Source organism: Myotis lucifugus, unplaced genomic scaffold (genome assembly GCF_000147115.1).
Source record: "Myotis lucifugus unplaced genomic scaffold, Myoluc2.0 scaffold_57, whole genome shotgun sequence".
Taxonomy (NCBI): Eukaryota; Metazoa; Chordata; class Mammalia; order Chiroptera; family Vespertilionidae; genus Myotis; species Myotis lucifugus.
This window is the reverse complement of record NW_005871105.1, coordinates 1,374,695-1,391,570: the sequence shown is the minus strand read 5'-3', so window position 1 is coordinate 1,391,570 and position 16,876 is coordinate 1,374,695. Positions and strand designations below refer to the sequence as shown.

General features: G+C 36.7%; 1 protein-coding gene across 1 annotated transcript; it reads right to left on the bottom strand.

Moving 5' to 3' along the window:
• Nucleotides 1–243: 243 nt before the first annotated feature.
• On the bottom strand, nucleotides 244–14,088 carry LOC102419911 (amine sulfotransferase-like). Its single transcript, XM_006089188.3, has 7 exons — nucleotides 14,010–14,088; nucleotides 10,899–11,050; nucleotides 8,875–9,083; nucleotides 6,707–6,833; nucleotides 5,821–5,915; nucleotides 2,994–3,180; nucleotides 244–503 (listed from the first exon to the last, which is right to left on the bottom strand). The coding sequence occupies exons 2-7, from the start codon at nucleotides 11,038–11,040 to the stop codon at nucleotides 382–384; spliced, it is 882 nt and encodes a 293-aa protein (XP_006089250.1). The 5' UTR covers nucleotides 11,041–11,050; nucleotides 14,010–14,088; the 3' UTR covers nucleotides 244–381.
• Nucleotides 14,089–16,876: the final 2,788 nt, after the last annotated feature.

Here is a 16,876-nt window from a genome sequence, read left to right as displayed (position 1 = left end):
TTATTTTATTATTGTCATTAAATATTAATGTTTAATAAATTTTAATGTCAATAATTTTTAATGTTTCATTGATACTCAATTTAATTGTAGGTAAAGAAAAAATACACACTACAGAAAACTCAGAACATTTATAATTCCTATTACATGCTTCCTGTTTTTCAATTTATAATATAGGATATCAATGCAGTCTATCTCCTAAACCATTTTAATTTTTGAAATTTCAAAGTGTTTATCAAACTCCTGGCAACTAATCTAAGCACAGTTTACTCATTTTTTATTAATAAAGTTTTATAATTAACATTTGCATAAGAAGCACAAATTAATGTGTATATTAAAATAGCCTCTCTAGTTAGATATTTTTAGAATTCTTTTATACTGATTTTATTCCTCATTTAAATTCCAGATGAATTTCAAAGGCAAACCTTTCATATTCCTTTGGAATATTTTGTCAAATCTTTCATTTTGCTCCACTGTCAAGTGATGTTTCCAGTCTCCAACGGTACCTAGAAATAAGCACATGATCAGCACCTGGGTGAGGAAGTGGCACTATCAGGGCAAGAGTTTCTTCCCACCCACTTTCATCTCCTCTTCAAGCCACGCTAAATATCTGGTAGTTCTCCATGGGTTTGATACTTCATGTTTCCTTATACAGAAATGAACTAAGAAACAAACTGAAAAATACTTCTAAAGTTCACTATCCTTAGCTATTATGCTTTCACCAACCTCTACCATTAAATTATAACCTTTATTGAGATGGTATAACAAAAGTAAAATAGAGGACTAGGTTATAATTTTTTCATATATTTTACTAAATACCAGGCACCAAAGAAATACAAGTACCATATCATTTCACTCATATGTGGAATTTAATGAACAAACTGAACGAACAAGCAAAATAGATAGATTCCTAGATAGAGAGCAGACAGACAACTCTGGTATGGGGTAAGTATTGGGAGTGTAGGGTGGAGAGATTAAGAAAAAAAAGAGAACTCATGGACATGGGCAACAGTGTGGTGATTGAGAGAGAAAGAGAGGTGGGTAGAGGTGGAAGATGGGATAGGGGAATAAATGGGGATGGGGAAAAAATAAAATAAAGAGAAAATATATATACAAAAATTAAAAAAAATAAATGCCAGGCACCATACTTGGCAAACTATATCTAGCATGTAATTTAATTCTTAACACAACTCCACAATATCAGCATTTCTTCATTTTTAAAATTGAAAAACTGAAGGGATTAAGAAGTACAAACTGGTAATTACAAAATAGGTATGGCATGTAAAATACAGTACAGCAAATATGGCCAATAATATTGTAATAACTATGTATGGTTACAGGTTTGTATTATAATTATTGGGGGGATCACTTCATAAATTATATAAATGTCTAACCACTATGCTGCATACCTGAAACTAATATAAAATAATCTTGAATCACAACTATAATTTAAAAAGTAAAAATAAATAAAAAGCTAAACATAAAATAAGTGAAGTTGAAAAAAAAGCCCGGACAGCAGGGCTCAGTGCTTGAGTGTTGACCTATGAGCCAGAAGGTCACAGTTTGATTCCCAGTCAGGTCACATGCCCGGATTGCGGGCTCAATCCCCAGTGTGGGGTGTGCAGGAGGCAACCAACCAATGATTCTCTCTCACCATTGATGTTTCTATCTCTCCCTCCATCTCCCTTCCTCTCTGAAATCAATAAAAACATTTTAAAAGTTTAAAAAAATGAAACCCAAAGATTTTCAAGTAATGAAATCAAGGTCAGAGAGGGTGTTCAGAGCTGTCATTGCTTCAGTTTTACTTGATGGAACTTAGAAACTGTCATTAAGCCAATTTTTAAATTAAGATTATTTGCCATCTTCAACTATCAAATTTTCTTGTTTAAACATTATCATTGGCATTTGGAACAGTTAGCCAGCTATTTATGGACATGAGAATTACTTTGTATTTGGTCTATTTAAGGAATGAGACTTAAAAGCTGATAATAAATGGGACAAAAAAGAAACACTTTTTAAAAAATAGCAATATCAAGAGCAATTTCAAGAAGATCTTCATTAATTAAGAATAAATATCCATCATCAAAATGCTAAGTTATGGATAAATTAGTGAATAACATATGAATAAAAGAAGTAAAAATTATGTTCTAGAAAAATGTACATTAAAAGATCAAAAAAATTTTTTTGAATTGAAATTAAGAAGTATCAGGGGGAAAATATTAATTCCTGGCATGTCATAGAAGCACAATAAAAATTAATTGCATTGCCCTAACTGGTTTGGTTCAGTGGATAGAGCATCAGCCTGCAGACTCAGGGGTCCAAGGTTCGATTCCGGTCAAGGGCATGTACCTTGGTTGCGGGCATATCCCAAGTGGGGAGTGTGCAGGAGGCAGCTGATGGATGTTTCTCTCTCATCGATGTTTCTGACTATCCCTCTCCCTTCCTCTCTGTAAAACATCAATAAAATATATTTTTAGAAATATTAATTGCATGTTGTTATTGAATATTTCAATTCATAGCATATTGGTTTCAAGAAGTAGCAATCTACTTTTTACATTGAAGAAATATGACACATGAGGAAATCACTAACTCAAACTCCCTCCCCCACAACAAAAAACATGTTGGGTTTACCTCTAGAATGTTCTAGGAGAAATTAAAAAAAAAAACAATAATTGGAGCTGTCCTGGTCATATATATACATCACCTTGAGGTAAGACTTGCTAACCAATTTTAAAGAGTAGGGACATGTAGACTAAAAGGAAGGAATGTAACATTGATTAATTAGGTTCAAGTGTTAGACTATGTACTAAAAAATTGTGTAGTTTCCTGGGATACTTTTCAGGGCCATTGGCAGTTAAGAGCTTTGATTCTCTCCAGGTTCCACATGACAGTACTGTACGTAGTAAGACACGGTAAAAACACCCCTTAATTAGTGTAGGGGCCAAGCAATCACGGAACTCTCAACACTTTTGCTTCTAAAAACCCCTGAGCATCACCTTTGCGAAGAAAATGCCCCTCATCTGTTTTTTTCCCAACTTCATATTTTAGAATCTCATCATAATTGGCTTTGGGATCAGACTTCATGTTCTGAAATGTAGCCTGTTTCACAATAGCTTCCACATCCTCTTCACTCAGTTCTTTCTCAAGAAAACGGCTGATTTTAAGCACAGAACTTCTGAGATCCTGAAAGAATTGTGGGTATGAGAAACTATTTAGCTAACAAAGAATGCACAAGTTACATCCCAACACCTTTATCACATTTTGGAAAACTGAAGGTGAATGGACTTATTGTAAGTCTAAAGTTTGACAAAGATATATTACTTTCCTATTCCTTCTATGAAAATGAGTGCTCTGGTTGTCAGCTTTGTTAGAGTTTTCTACTGTTTGATTTTATAAGGACAACTCACCTTCATTCACTCATTCATTCATTCAAGTAGCACTTTTAGGAGTGTTATGGTTCAAAAACTGTGATAGGTGCTGGAGAAGTTTAAGAGAACAATAATAATGCTATCTGTGCTTGTTAAGAGTTTACAATTTCATGAGGGAAAGAGTAAAGCAAGTAATTAAATACAATGGCTACAGAAAAGGAAAGTCCAAGTTTGGTGGCTTCATTGGTTATTTCTACCACACACAAATTAAAGAAGAATTAACACCAATCCTCAAACTCTTCAAAAAAAAATCAAAGAGGAGGAAATACTTCCAAACTCATTCTGTAAGACCAGCATTACCCTGATACCAAAGCCAAATGAGAACACTACAGGAAAAGAAAACTAAAAACCAATATCATTTATGAAAGATAAGATACAAAAATCCTCAACAAATCACTAGCAAAACAAATTCAGTAATGCATTAAAAGGACTATACACTATGAACAAGTGAGATTTACTCCTGGAATGCAAAGATGAACAGCCCTAGTTGGTTTGGGTCAGTGGATAGAGCCTCTGCCTACAGACTGAAGGGTCCAGGGTTTGATTCCAGTCAAGGGCGTGTACTATGATTATAGGCTCCTCCCTAACCCGGGCCCTGGTCAGGGCACATGCAGTAGGCAACCAATCAATGTGTTTCTCTCACATCAATATTTCTCTCTGTCTTTCCCTTTCTCTGTCTTTCACTCTCCCTAAAAATCAATGGAAAAATATCTTCAGGTGAGGATTAACAACTACAACAACAAAAGATCAGGAACAAGGCAAGGATGCCAATTTTCACCATTTATATTCAGCCTAGTAGTGGAAGTTCTAACCAGAGTCAATAGACAAGAAAAAGGCATCCAAATTTAAAGAAAGACGTAAAATTATGTGTTCACATACAATATGATTTTATACATAGAAAACACTAAAGATCTACAAACAAACAAACAAAAACACTGTTAGACTATTAAACAAACTCAGCAAAGTTGTAAGATACAAAACCAACATCCCCAAATCATTTGCATTTATTTACACTAACAATAAACAGTCGTTTACCAAACTGGTCTCTAACTAGTTTGCCTATATTTACTATTATCACTTTTAAACCCATTAGAGGGAATTACACTATAAAGATACTAATTCTATCATATGCTACTCTTCTAAATCTGTTAAAGGGCTCATTATTGCTTTTAAGATGAAGAAATTACTATATCTAACAAAGACTACAGACCTTGCATGGTCTGGCTCCTACTGTATACACCTCTCTATCTTAATCTTTCATTCCCTCCACCTTGCTCTTTAACTTCTTCCTTCCTTATCATGCACCCGAGGCTTCAGATATTTTGCACATTTTCTTTTCTTGGCTTAGACTTGTCTTTTACTTCTCTGCCAACTCATATCTATTAGCTTGAAGTTGTCATATTACTTTTCCAGAAACAATTGCCTATTACCTATACCAGATCAGTATATTTCATGTACTATCTTATCATACCTGCACTTTTCCTTGATAACAGTTATCACAGGATTGAAGTATATATACCTACTTAGTGAATACTTGTCTTCCCTGTTGGATTATAAGTTCTATAAATAAAGGGTTCAATTGTCTTTGTCTTATGATTTAGGGTCTGTCACATAATAGGCATTTTAAAATTTTGAATTAATGAGTAAATAAGATATGTAGCAGGTAGTCAACATATCAACCATAGATCACAAAATAGTGAACTTCAAATGTGTTTGGTTGGGTTTACACAATGTATTAAGACAGTTTTCATTGGATGCCAACATGTAAATATTATGTGATTTCCATGAAAGATACATTTCAAGATTCTCTTTAATAAAAACAACAACAACAAAACACAAAGAACTTGCATCACTGGGCACACAATTACCTCTGACTAATTGGCCAAATCTTAGTGGTTATTTTTGTTTGTTGTTGCTTTTGCTTGTTTAATATTTTTGTTGATTTTTAGAGTGAGAGGAATAGAGAGGGAGAGAAACATTGCTCTTCTACCAGGGATCAAGCCTGCAACCCAGGCCCTGCCTGGGGATCAAACCAGCAACCCTTCAGTGCATAGGATGACATCTAACCAAATAGTTACACCGGCCAGGGTTGGTCCCACTGTTTCAAAGTGCCTTTTCTTTTTTCTTTTCTTTTTTTTTTTATCACTAGTCATGTGAGTTTGTCCTTAGAGACACAGATGGCTGCATGAAAAGGAACCACAAAAGATGACTGTGTACAGTGGGAAGAGAGCCCTGAGGAAACCAATAATTGAGGGACAGGCAGGAAATGAGAAACCTCTGAAAAAGCATGAGAAGTAGTTAGGTACCAAGAAAACTGGGAAAATGTGGTTCATTTAAACCAAAATCAAAAAGGGTTTCAAAGAAATAATTTTTAAAAATAACCTTTGCCTCTTACCTTTTTCATTTCCTCATACATCATAAACAGAATACTGAAGTCATGTCTGTGCTCATACCAGCCTCTGATGTGATCAAACCAACGGCTTCCTACCACTGGGGGGAAATTAGTAAGTGACAAGGTAAAGATGTTGCACTTATCAAACAGCAAACTAGAAACTTTCTTTTCTGTTCTGGAATCCCCCAAAAGGTAAGTAAAGCCCCCACCACTAGACATCTATGTTACCCGGTAAAAAATGATGCTTTGGGAAACAATTTCATGATTTTAATGGAAACCTGTCTTTCCTATGCATGTAGGGAAAGCAGCAGAGGAGAAAATAAGAAACCCAAGCAACTCATTGTGAAGATTGAAGGTAAGCTCCTTACTTTCTTACTTCTTCCACCTGAAAATCTGTCTTTATTTCTCCTTTTATTATCTATTTTAAGATGTCTGGATAGCAACTTCAGATATCTATAAGACAGAACCCGAATCTAATCTTCTAAATAAGTGAGAGCCCCAGTTCCACAAGCCTCTTAAATCAATCAATCCTCAGTATTGAAATGAATATTCCACCACTGCCATATAAAGCCTTCCATAAGTCCATGACAGAACACAAACACTACGTCCACTTTGAATGGGTACACCATTGCGGTTCTTTTATGATCTGGCCAAACTGTTTCTTAAACAATATGCCTTTGCAACCATAGCAATCCCCAAAGTGGTCCTGGTGAGAATAGAAAGGCCATTGGGTGACAAATTAAATTAACAGAGCAGTAACCACTTATGAGCATCCAGCTTCTATCGTTACTCTTCTTTCTTTCCTTAAAATATGTTCCCCAAGTGTGAGAATTTGGCTAAATGGCAACATGGCCTCATAAACAAGTTGAATGCATAAATTCATAGTTACCATTTCCATCTAGAAACCTTTTCATGAAATGTTCCATATTATTCACATCTTCAAGCGTGACCACCACATTTGAAAAATGAAAGTATGAAGTCATAACATCCTTGGGGTTTCTGTAGATGTAAATAATCTGCAGGGGGTATAGGAAAACAATTTTAACAATTCTCGGTTGTCCTTAGAGGTTGTTGTTGTTTTTCACACCAACAGATGTCACTATATGAATGCATAATAATTTGTTTTATCCAGCCTACTATTCATAGAAATTTAGGTTATACCTTTTTTTTTTTGCTATTACAAAGGCTGAAGTAATCAACTTTATTCACATAACTTTTATTTCACATGCGCAAGCATATAGAAATTATTTCTAAAAGTATAATTATTTATTTTTAAGGTTGGTTAATATTACAAATTACCCTGCATAGAAACTGTTTCAGCCCTAACCAGTGTGGCTCAGTGGAGAGAGCATCAGCCTGCAGACTGAGGGGTCCCTTGTTCGATTCCAGTCAAGGGCATGTACCTTGGTTGCAGGCACATCCCCAGTAGAGGGTGTGCAGGAGGCAGCTGATCAATGTTTCTCTCTCATCGATGTTTCTAACTCTCTATCCCTCTCCCTTTCTCTCTGTAAAAAATCAATAAAACTATATTTTTTTAAAAAGAAAGAAATTGTTTCAATGTACCCTCTGTAAGCGTTAAGTGACATTTGACAAAACGCCAAGATAAAAAAGGAAAAACTACTTAATAGGTGATGTTGAAACAAATAATTAGCCATCCTATATAATAAAAAGCTAATATACAAATCGACAAACAGCGGAACAACCAGTCGTTATGACGCACACTCACCATCAAGGGGCAGACGCTCAACACAAGAGCTGCCCCCTGGTGGTCAGTCCGCTCCCACAGGGGGAGCACCGCTCAGCCACAAGCCGGGCTCACAGCTGGCAAGCGCAATGGTGCTGCCGACTAAGCCATCAGTCGGACATCCCCCGAGGCACCCGGACAGCGAGGTCGCAGGCCAGGCTGAGGGACTCCCCAGGGCACAAATTTCGTGCACCAGGCCTCTAGTATAGTATAAAAATGGAATTCTACTTCATACCTCACACCAGACCAAAAAATCATTTACAAATGGATTAAGGATTTAAATATGAAAGCAATATTTGACATCTTTAAAGAATATATTTCTGGTCTCGGAGAAGAAAAAGATTTCCTAAACAGGAAAAATTTATTTCTGTTAAAATAAAAATTGATCAATGAAATTGTATTAAGTTTTAAAGAATGCGATTAATCAAAATATATAGCATGAAGTTATAAAAAGCAACAAAGTATGAGCAATACAACACATATAACCAATAATTATTAGTATCCAGAATATATACAAAAAAATCATTAAGAAAGAGACAATGAAATTTAAAAATTGGACAAAAATCTTAATAATTTCACAGAATAAGAAATAATTATGGCCAATAAACATATCAAAAAGTGTTTAATCTCATTATGAATTAGGAAAATGCAAACTCAGATTAGTTTGTGATATCATTTTATAATTTATATTAAAAACTAAAAAGTTTGGCCCTAGCCTGTTTGGCTCAGTGGATACAGCGTGGGACTGTGGACTGAAGGGTCCTGGGTTCGATTCTAGTCAAGAGCAGGTACCTAGGTTGCAGGTTCCTCCTGGCCTGCACCCTGGTTCGGGCTCATGCAGGAGGCAACCAATCGATGTGTTTCTCTCACATCAATATTTCTCTCTGTCTTCCCTCTCTCTTCTACTCTCCCTAAAAATCAATGGAAAAATATCCTTGGGTGAGGATTAAAAAAAAACAAAAATGTGTATTGCGATGTAATATATACATTTGCTGCAACTTACCTATTCATCAATACACTAAACATTGTAGAGCCATACAATAAATTCTACTAAACTATTAAAAAAATAGAATTTTATGTGCTGTCATCAAAGAAATGTTGCTGTATACTATATAATCACACTACAAGCAATGTGTGGGATGACCCAACTTAAGTATATACTTATGATTCCATACATATTTAATGTGTAAAACAGTATCAAAGATTATAATTATCATGTTTGAAAGACTGTGGATGAGTGAGGCTGAAAAAAAATATTTGAAGAAAGTATTTTTGTTTGTGCCAAAGGTCCATTAGCTATTTATATGACTTACTTTAGCTTTTTTGCTCCTGAGACCTTTCGGTACTAAATAATATGGGAGGTGGGAACAGAAGAGGCGAGGAGACGGTCTGTTGAGAAAGTCTATTTTGCGTAAATTGTATTCAAAGAAGGGGATTCTATCAAGCGTTGACAAGTCTTCAGTTCTGTTACGATGTCCCTCAAAATAAATCAAGCTTAATATCTGTTGAGTCCAGATGGTACCTGGAAAAAGAAATAATTTCATTTCCAACCCTGAATTAATGTTTTATTAACAATGTTAATAATTATGCCATCTATCTCAAAACTATTTGGAGCTTTTTCTTTCTTTTTAACCACTTTAAATATGCCAAGGAAATGTGCCCAACTTTTTTTTTCTATGTGTTTTACATTAAAATTAGTAAAGATAAAATTAGGTGTTCTAAGTTCCCTTTTTACTCAAAAAGAGTGTGATAGTGTTTTAGATTAACCCTTCAGCTCTTTTGTTCCCTGTGATTCATGTATGTTCTGTTCATGTGATTGTCTGTGGCTATCTCTGTTTCTCCTTCCTTAGTCTTTCTTAAAGCTTTACCTTTTGGAAATACAGACAGTTTAAGAGCTCAAGACCCCTTTCAACTTTTCTTTTTAACATTTTATAGGTCTCCCAATACAGTGCTAAATGAAAGTACTGATGGGCATTCTTGTCTCATACTTGATTTTAAATGTTTCACTATTGCATTTGATGTCTGTGGTAGTTTTTGGTAGATTCTATTCATCAGGTTAAAGAAGTTGACTTTCTCCCTAGTTTGCTAATAGTCTCCCTTAGGAATGTATGCTGAATTCTATTAAATGCTTGTTCTGCACCTGTTGAGCTGAAAATTCAGGCTTTCTTCTATGCTCTAGTAATGTGGGTGAACTGTATTCATATATGTTTAAACCAATCTTGAAATAAAGCCACCTGGTCACAGTGGTATTTTTTTTTTACATTGCTAGATTTGTTTTGCTTATATTTATTTGGTATAGGATTTTTGCACCTATGTTCATGAATATATAATCAATGTTCTAAAAGAATGTGACGTGTCAATAATGCAATCAATCATTGCTCCTCAATTGAGTAGATTTAATAGACACAGTAGATTTGATAAAATTTATGGTAAATCCTGGAGAGCACTAATCTACCCTCTAAGAAGAGTAAGAACCCAGCAGATTGGACGAAAGACTGGTGTGTGGTATGCCAAATACTTAGGCTGGATTAAGGGTAAAGGAAAAATTCGTATGGGCTGCTTAACCTAAACCTAAGCAAACTGAGGCACCACTAACATCTAAGGGAGGAAAACAAAAAACACCTGATATCAAATGTGCTGGCACATTTTGCAGAGTAGAAAAATCCAGGGAAAAGGCATTGTATTACTAATTAGGGGAAAGTAAACAGGGTCCTGAATTTGAAAGTCAATGGTAAAAGGGAGGGACTGAAGCACTTTCATGAAAATCAGGAATGACATTTTGTGTTGACTTTGACTCCAATGTATCTCTGAGCAATATTAACCACTTTGTACAACATTGATTCAAGAACACCAGTCACCCTGTGTTCTAAAAAGCACATATAAAAGATAAGCTTTTAAGGGGAATGTAAGATTTGAGGACAATTTCCATTAGTTCAAAATTATTTCATTATTATAGGGAAATAAAAGCAATTAGAGTAATTGAAAAGCATATTAGGAATTAGTTCTGACTGAGAGATGCTGCTAACCAAAAGCCTGCTGGTTTTTTTTAATATGTTTTCTTCCATTCTCAGAGAAAGCCAACAGGTCAGCATGGACCTAGTATCTGCTTTGGCTCAATATTTGGTTTCTTCATAGGCGCCTTAAAAAACAACAATATATGCATTTTAAATGAGCTTATATAGTAAAACTTTGATATTTATTTAACTATTAAAAATCCTAATGGTGCTCTAAATGTAGGCTGGGCTACTGTTAATGTCTGGAAAAGGGCTCATTTGTACACATGTATTACCAAACCAGAGTGAAAACTGATAGCAGGTAGTCCACTCCTCAAACTTACCAGATTTTGGATATGTAATTATGAAGACATCATCATCTCTAATTTCAAAATCATCTAGATTTTCTAGAAAGTCAGTATCAACTAAAGAAGATTCAAAATTATAGCCTTTAAAGTTCAGCAAATATGTGTCTTTGTTGTCCATACTTATTCACCTACAAGTAAAAACAAATAAAATTCTTTTCAATTTCATAGTATTTTATAGTAATTACTAACACTGAGTGTTCAATATATGCCAAGCACCTTTTAAATGTCATGTGACTCAAGCCATGCCATACTAAACAGCATCCTATATAATAAAACCCTAATATGCAAATTGACTGAACTGCAGAAGGACCAGTCACGTATGATGCACACTAACCACCAGGGGTCAGACACTCAATGCAGGAGCTGCCCCCTGGGAGTCAGTGCACTTTCAAGGGGGGGGGGGGGAACTCAGCAAGAAGCCGGGCTCATGGCTGGTGAGTGCAGCAATGGGAGCGGCAGCCTCTCCCGCCTGCAGTGGGTAATGAGTGAGGGGTCCGGGACTGTGAGAGCCCCGGACTGTGAGAGGGATGTCTGACTGCCAGCTCAGGCCTGATCCAGCAGGCAGACTACCCCTGAGGGGTCCCGGACTGGGAGAGGGCGCAGACCGGGCTGAGGGCCCTCCCCTCCCACCAGTGCACAAATCCGTGTACTGGGCCTCTAGTGCATATATAAAAATTTACTCTTAACAGCAATCAAACATTACTAGAGGTTTTATCACTATTTTAAAGAGGAGGAAACTAAGATACTAAAAGGTTAAACAGCCTTTCCTAAAACCCCATGAGGGAGGTATTAGCATGATTCCAAACATAGAACCAAGGAAAATAAGGTAAAGGAGGTGCAAGGTTGCCCAGCTGGCAGACCTGGCAGGATTTGATGCCAGACTATTTGGCCACAGAGACCATGCCTTCAATCACTTTACTAATACAGTTTCTTAGTATTTCATATTTTTATTATTATAGAAATAGGAAATTCTCTAATAAATGTACTTTTTTTTTTCTGCAACAAAAATAATCTGTTGTCCCTGAAAGAACCTTCTGAGGCTTTGGGATCTGTCTGCCATTTCAAATAAATTGTGGAATATGCTCTCTGTGTAACACCAACTGCTTTTACTTTGGAGATGTCACCCTGATATAGTTGCGAGATATTATATGTTTTTTATGACATTTTCCAATTGAATTTTTATCCGAAATCCTAAATAAATCTAAATAAGAAAGTCAAAATATAAATAGGAAGCACACAGTCTAAAGACATATCTGTTCAAAAAGTGGACCAGATAGGCATTTCTCTATTAGCTTCACCTGCAATATATATATTGATTTCAAAGAGGGAGAGGGAAAAAGAGAGATAGAAACATCAATGATGAGAGAGAATCATCGATCACCTGCCTTCTGCATGCCCCCTTCTGGGAATTGAGCCTGCTACCCAGGCATGTACCCTGACCAGGAATCAAACTGTAATCCCTGGTTCATAGGTTGATGGTCAACCACTGAGCCACACCAACTGGGCGAGAAATCTATTCTTGAATGTTAAATAGATGAGGAAATCCCAGAAGTTCTAATAACACTAGGTTTAGAAACAACACATATGTTAATTGTGTACTTTTAAAAATTTTTTAGCCCTAACTGGTTTGGCTCAATGGATAGAGCATCGGCCTGCAGACTGAAGGGTCCCGGGTTTGATTCCGGTCAAGGACATGTGCCTTAGTTGCGGGCACATCCCCAGTAGGAGATGTGCAGGAGGCAGCTGATCGATGTTTCTAACTCTCTATCCATCTCCCTTCCTGTCTGTAAAAAATCAATAAAATATATTTTAAAAAATTTCTGTGCACACCTAGAAAACGAATTTGTTAAAGTTGCATATGTGGCTTTGTCTAAAGTGCATGTCAAAAAACATTAATTCTTTTACAAACAATCTAAATCATTTGATCAATAGAGGAAAGTCAGATGTTATAATTTTGCTGAGTAAGAGTAGAAACATCACTTGCATTAGAATTTCCTGGGTTTGGGTAAATGTTCATATTCTAGGCCTATAACAGACTGATAGGATTAGAATTTCTGGAATGTGTGCATTTTAACAATCCTGCTAATCACTCTTAAAAAAGGGCAGGGGGGAAGGACAAAATACTGTTTCAATGAATGTTTATCCCAACCTCCAGAGAAGGCTTTGTGGAGTATTATTTTATCTCCAATTAAAAGATCCAATTAAGGCCCTACTAAGTTGCTAGAGCTTTCCTAACTCAAGGTGAAGTCCAGGCAACCTTAACTATTGCAAAGTGAGGATAGAGAAGACTCACTGGTAAATCACAAAGAATGCTTTCAGGAGATAGATGGAATGCTGTTATGACTTTGCTATTATGAAATTTTCCAGGAAAAACCTTGGATAACTCAACCTTTGGAGTGTGGTGAGGAAGAATTTATACTGTATCACATGGACACACACACCAAAAAGCACCAATTCCAGGAATTCTTGATTCGGAGCAAGAGTTTCAGGCAGCCCACAAAAACATTCTAAAATCACTCCTTTTAACTACTTATTATATTTAGTATGTCTTGCACAGTCTTAAGAGAGAACAAGCTATTTTGTCACAGAAACAAGGAGCAAAGAGTAGAGTGTGGAATGCATTTTTTTTAAAAATATATTTTATTGGTTTTTCACAGAGAGGAAGGGAGAGGGATAGAGAGTTAGAAACATTGATGAGAGAGAAAGATCCATCAGCTGCTTCCTGCACAAGCCCCACCGGGGATGAACCCGCAACCAAGGTACATGCCCTTGACCGGAATCGAACCCGGGACCCTTCAGTCCGCAGGCCGACGCTCTATCCACTGAGCCAAACCGGTTTGGCTGGAATGCATTTTTATATAGGATCTCGGGAATGGCGAGTCATATATTGTTTGTATATCCTTAGTGAATATAGGAGAAAGTACTTGTATAAAGAAAAAAATGTCATGTGTTTTCCTTATTCTTGCCCTGAATCCAAAAGAAAAGGAAGAAAAAACAGAAAATTGAGGAGAAATAAAGAAATACATTGTATGCTGAAGAGAGGGTAAGACTTGAAAGAGGCTCTATGTCTACGTTTTCACTACTCACTGTTACACGTCAACTGATGAAGCAAAATCCACTTCTGATATAACTGCATGGACGACAGGGAATGATGTGCTGCTGAGAAATAAATCCAGCCTAGAAGTGTATTTTGGCCAATGAGTAGTGCTCTAGGAAGTCAACAGATAGCTCAGTTTGAATAAATAAATTAGGTAATACTTTATTGACATAAGAAATAGACATGTGATTAGTCCAGACAAAGCAGGAGTCAAAACTGGTGGCGATAATAAAGAGAGCTGCATGTAACCAGTCGTCATATTTACTTAAATTGGAAACTACAACAACAACAACAACAGGTATTTGAAAGCTGTAGCAACATCTTCCTTGGGCATGAAGGATGGCTCATGAATCTTTTAGGCCTATCTCAGAAGGCTGGTGTTCCTTTCCAGGTTTTTACTCCAAACATCCTATGTAAAACTGGCTATGACTATGGGAGGTTCAAAGAACTTTATAAAATCAGTGTATTTAAATTCATTTTCTAAAACATCCAGGGTTGTCCTTCCTAAGTGATGGCCTTCCACTCCTGTTTATTTGTTTGTTTAAATATATGTTATTGATTTTTTACAGAAAGGAAGGGAGAGAGATAGAGAGTTAGAAACATTGATGAAAGAGAAACATCAATCAGCTGCCTCCTGCACACCTCCTATCCTTAGTGAATATAGGAGAAAGTACTTGTATAAAGAAAAAATGTCATGTGTTTTCCTTATTTGGGGATGTGCCCAAAACCAAAGTACATGCCCTTGACCGAATCTAACCTGGGACCTTTCAGTCCACAGGCCAACTCTATCCCCTGAGCCAAACCGGTTAGGGCTCCACTCCTGTTTTATATTGCATTTTTTCAGGACAACTTACAGAAGATGCAGCCTATCTCTTTTGCATTCTACAATAATTAAACTATGTCTCACACCTGCCCTGACATCTCCCTGGAAACTTTCTCCCATTTGTCAGTCATCTGTTACCTACATACACTACTCTTTGATAATAATTCTCAGGTTTCCACTAGCAATAGAATTTGATTCTAGGGGAGGTTTTTAATCCTTTCAATGAACAAGTCTTCACTGAGAAAATATAAGGTTTAAGCTGAAGAGAATTTAAGCTTATAAAAGGTTCAGCCTTCTTTTGTTTCTCATAATGTTCATAAATTAAGACAATAATCACTTTTGTGAGAGTGGCATCGCCTAACGGGTAGAAATGAAAGGGAGTAGACTACTTATTAAAATGAATAGCTCAGCCAAGAAGCTCTGATTTTATAACCCAAATTTTCATTGAACTAAATGGTGTAGGGGCCTTTTGAGATGTTTTTCCTGTTGTCCTTCAGTAGGCCAGTTGGCAATAACTCTAAGTGAAATCCTCAAGTTCTTAAAATACATAAAAAGACAAGACGAATTGAGTATGTGGGTTGAGGATAAAGACTAAGTTATTGTATCACAGTTATATGGGGCTTTTTCAAATCCCTTTTTCTATTTTGTCTTTAGTTAGTAATTTGGACAGACCATTATTGGAATAGGACACAACCTCCAAAATCTTAGAAAATAAGATTTCACCAAGCAGTGGAAAGTTCCATGGAAGCAAAAAGGTTAGTAATATTTTTAATTGCTGCATGTACCATATCATTGCTTGGTATGGAAATGAGAAAGCTAAAACAATTCCTTTGTCACAGATGCAATACTATCTTTTTCACTTAGAGCAAATTTCAAGTACACAATACAGTATTAGCTATAGTAACCATGCTATGTATTAAATCATCAGAACTTCTCATTGTTTAACTGAAAGTTTGTACCCCTTGACCAACATGTCCCCATTTTCTCCACCTCCCAGCCCCTCAGAAACCACCATTTCATTCTTTATTTTAATGATTTTGAATTTTACTGTTGGGGGTATGGGTGAGACCTTTCCCCCCCTCTTTGAACCATCATTGTAGATTCTTTCAGAGTAGAATTTTTATCATATAACAACATGAAATCTTGCACATAAGAGATCTTATCCTATTTACCAGACCTTTGGCAAACAATTCTGGTTTGTCATTGACTTTAATCGACCAGTTAGCTAAAATACAACCTAATGGACTCTCAGATGGAACCAAGACCAAGTCTCCTGTTTCAAAACAGAAAAAAAAAATCTAAAGAAAGACAAGGTCAAAACAAATGAGTTACAAAACAATAATGATCAAAGCAAGTTCCCAAAAGAGAAGAAAACAAGCAAAGAACAATTGTAAGCAAAGATTCATTGCAGACAGACAGATGAGGGCTCTCAGACAGACAGAGCAGAGCTCTCAGACAGAAATTGATTCCCTCCCAGGGAGGAACTGGGATTAAAGTCATAGTCTTATCCCTGCCTAAGTGATACCAGAGATGACTCCTTGCCGAGTCCTGGATGGTAAACAGACCAGAGCGCAGTGATAGAGGACCCGTCCTGTGCCCCCAGGATGACTTACCCAGTCAGACTTGGAGTCCACAGACTCCACAGAGACCTGTTTCCTTCCACCAGCTGAGTGTTTCAGGCCGCTGATGCCTTGAGAGGGAGAGCAGGGAGAGTCCCGAGATAAAGAACTCTCAACAGCTCCTGGGAAATCCCTGTAGTCCCTGTCATGGGGTCAGCCTGCCACAAGCAGCTGGGACCCTCAGCCCAGGCCCTGGGGACCTTACCGGGGTCCACACAGTCCCAGAAGAGTCGCCAAAAATTGTAACTGAAAATCCAGATTCTGCTGCCTGCCACAGCGAACACCAAACTCTGTCACTGAAGTTCTGGCATTTTTGGAAACATCTACAAAGTCTGGATCAACACCAAAACAACAACAAACCCCAAACTAGCCAACACCCAGAGTAAACAAAGGCAGGTGTTTTGTAGAGGGAGAC

Bases quoted from the DNA above. Each gene is read 5' to 3' on its own strand.
- LOC102419911 (XM_006089188.3), bottom strand. From the start codon at position 11,040: ATGGACAACAAAGACACATATTTGCTGAACTTTAAAGGCTATAATTTT. The intron at 6,834-8,874 runs GTAAGTCATATA...TACCCCCTGCAG, and splicing joins TCAGGAGCAAAAAAGCTAAA to ATTATTTACATCTACAGAAA. The intron at 3,181-5,820 runs GTAAGAGGCAAA...CAATTCTTTCAG, and splicing joins TGTATGAGGAAATGAAAAAG to GATCTCAGAAGTTCTGTGCT.